This window comes from Coprinopsis cinerea (genome assembly GCF_000182895.1).
Source record: "Coprinopsis cinerea okayama7#130 chromosome 2 map unlocalized cont3.2, whole genome shotgun sequence".
In the NCBI taxonomy this organism is placed as follows: Eukaryota; Fungi; Basidiomycota; class Agaricomycetes; order Agaricales; family Psathyrellaceae; genus Coprinopsis; species Coprinopsis cinerea.
Genome location: NW_003307543.1, coordinates 2,158,019 through 2,161,157, shown reverse-complemented (window position 1 = coordinate 2,161,157; position 3,139 = coordinate 2,158,019). Strand labels below are relative to the sequence as shown.

The window sequence follows — 3,139 nt, the reverse complement described above, 5'->3', positions numbered from 1 at the left end:
CTCATAGCATACTCAAAATGTGTCACATGCAAGGTTCAAGCCAAGTGATCTGGGGCTTGGCTTTGGAGATATTAGTGAAATGAAGTAAACATCAATATCTCGGTAACCAGTGGATGGATTTGACCCATCCCTTTCGGCTTTGGTCCTCCTGGCTCTCCCCCTCGCACACCTTCTGGTGATCCGCCTGATCTGAGTGGAGGTGGTGGTGGATGTCTCCAAGGTGGCGACTCTGGTGGTCCCCCGCCATCTGGTAGCGGTGGTGGTGACCCTCCTCCTAACCATGGTAGTGGTGGTGGACCTGGTGACCCATCTGGCGATCTGCCTGGCGGAGACGCTCAAGACAATCCCTAAGGCTTCCAACCTGTCCTTCATCACATTCTCGAGCAGCTCGTTGAGGGTCAGCAGTCTAATGCTCATACCCTTGCGAAGGCTCTCGAGAAACTCGAGTCTCAGGCCTCCAGTACCTCTAGGCTTCATGCTCCCAATCCTTTCGATGGCTCAGATCCCGAACTCCTAGACACCTTCATTGCTCAGCTTACAGTTTATCTCAGTTGCTACACACACATTTTCAAGCACCCAAGAGATGCTGTGGCTACTGCCCTTTCCTACCTCAAGGGCAAGGTGTACACTTACTAGTATATGGGCCAATGCATATGCATGGCAGTGACTCGGCTTAAATAAGGGCCAGGCTCTGCCAGAAATACTATACCTTGAGCCTTTTAGAAAATGTATACATACAATCAATGATTATCTTCCAGCCCTCTGAAGTACTTTAAGATCAAGATCAGTTGTTTTATTTTCACCTCTTCTTGCCATACCGTTGTGATACCAGTAATCAGATCCTGATGGATCGATCCACAAAGTGAAATTATAAATCATTATTGGTGTCTTATAATACCAGTAATTAGCTTCAAATAAACCATACACACAAGGCTGGGTACAGATGGGTATACCAGCAAGTACATCCATGGGAAATCTGTCTGTACCCATACCTGCGGACTGTCAGGGTCGGATACAGAGAGAGAGGAGAGAAGGACGTAGGAGGGCGGAGGGTAGCCTTGGTCTCACGTTATAAGAACGTGTACCCTTCGTCACGGCTCCAAAGGCTGGCTAGGCCGAAGGACCAGACGGAAACACCTTCCGGCGGAGAGACGAGAGTGAAGGACGACTGGAGCTAAGGCTCGACGGTCGAAGACGATGAGGGAGAGAGTTTTACTGAGGAACTTAGACTGAGAGATTCGAAGCGTATGAACCTAGTCGCGATTCCGGATGAGGTACCTACTACAAATTGAGATAGTACTTATAGTAATTACCGGCGGGGAATCTACGGGCGAAATCGAGACGAAATGACGAAGTCCAAGAGAGAAAGAATAAGTCGAGAACCAGAACAAGAAAGACGAAATCGTACACAAGAAAATCTAGAGTACTCGAGAACGACTACAACGACCAATCGTAACACCGGCGGATAAAATCCAAACAAGAACGTTCGTACGAAAAGGTCATCTGAGCAAACTGGAAATCCAGTGTAAAGAAATAGAAGCAAGGAAAATAACGACACGGTGGAATAAGAAATAGAAGAATAACAGAACATAGAGACATACTTCGAATACACAATACGAAACCCGTTTGACAGCTTGCCAAGCGCGCGTCTAAAGTCCACAGGATTATCCGGCGGATCCGAGAGTTCCGGCACAGCCGCGAGGCCGCGCGCGCGCGCCAGTCGTGACCTTTCCCACGCTCCGCGGACGTCGCGCGTCAAAGTCGAGAGGGGACCCGGCGGGCTGGAATGAAGTGGGTATAACGGATAGAATGTATAAGAGAAAATACGAATACATAATATCGAATGGTGTTGAGGGTGAAGGAAGGGTGTAGTTGTACGTATCGAGACCCGGCGGTTGCACGAGCCCTGACAGTACCCCCCTGTTACGGCTGAGCCCTCGAAGCCAAACGATGAGGTGAAAGGGAAGTTGCGACTTGAAAATTATGGAGAAATTGAAGCATAGAAAAATGAGAAATAGTGAAGGAGGTCAAACAGAAAAAAAGAGAGAGAGGCAGGCCGGGGAGACGAGGCTGAAGAGGAACGAGTATCACCAATCGGGGCCAGGGTTTATCGGGATAGCGACGATGGAAGTCCTGGACCAACTCCTGAGCATGGGCTAGCTCGGTAGCAAGCAGCCAAGAACGCTCTTCATCCGTGTTCTCGTAGCCCAACCAGCGCACTTCATAGAGCAGTTTGCAGGTACGGCGGCGACGATCCACTTTCGAGTCGAGAATTTCGGCTATCTTGTACTCCAATTCGCCATCCACTTCCACCGGCGGGGGAGGGGGATCATGACGAAGAGGAATTTTAGACTCGTGGTGTGGCTCGAGCATGGAGACGTGGAAAACAGGATGGACGGAACGCATGGAATCAGGGAGTCGAAGGGTGAAGGAGTGGGTGCCAACCTGAGCGATAATCTCGTATGGACCAAGATACCGTTCAGACAACTTCTTGGTAGGACGAGTGATGCGGAAGAAGGCAGCTTTGACGAAGACGCGATCGCCAACCTTGAAGTCCGGCGGAGGTAGACGCTTGCGATCAGCGTAGTGCTGATAGGACTTCTGGGCGATAGCGATGGATTCCCGGAGGTGTTCGTGCAACGAGGCGAGATCGACGGCGAATTCTTGTGCGGCAGAGCTGGCGAGGTCGCGCTCAGGGTGGATGTTGAGAGCTGGATGATAACCCTTGTTCGCGAAGAAGGGGGAGACGCCAGTAGTAGCCGACGGTGCGTTGTTATACGCGAATTCTGTGAGGGGAAGAAGTCGATGCCAATCGTCCTGCTGGTAAGAACAGTAAGCCCGAAGGTACTGTTCCAGGGTCTGGTTCACCCGTTCAGTCTGTCCGTCGCCTTCAGGATGGTATCCTGACGTGAAGTGAAGCTTCATGTCCAAGGCCTCACCCAATGCACGGAAAAAATGCGAAACGAACTCTGAACCTCGATCAGAAGTTACGTTTGAGGGTACGCCGTGCTTGGAGAAGACATGGATAACGGAGAGGCGAGCAAGCTCGGCGGACGTGAGGTGAGAGTCCGTCGGAATGAAAATGGCTTGCTTGGACAGGCGGTCGACGATGACGAGGATGTCGGTGAACCCACCAGAG

At 51.0% G+C, this 3,139-nt stretch overlaps 1 protein-coding gene across 1 annotated transcript; it reads left to right on the top strand.

Annotated features, from left to right (window-relative positions):
* Window positions 1-280: 280 nt before the first annotated feature.
* On the top strand, window positions 281-636 carry CC1G_12544 (hypothetical protein; the record flags this gene model as incomplete). Its single annotated transcript, XM_001833475.2, has 2 exons — window positions 281-397; window positions 430-636. The coding sequence occupies 2 exons, from the start codon at window positions 281-283 to the stop codon at window positions 634-636; spliced, it is 324 nt and encodes a 107-aa protein (XP_001833527.2).
* Window positions 637-3,139: the final 2,503 nt, after the last annotated feature.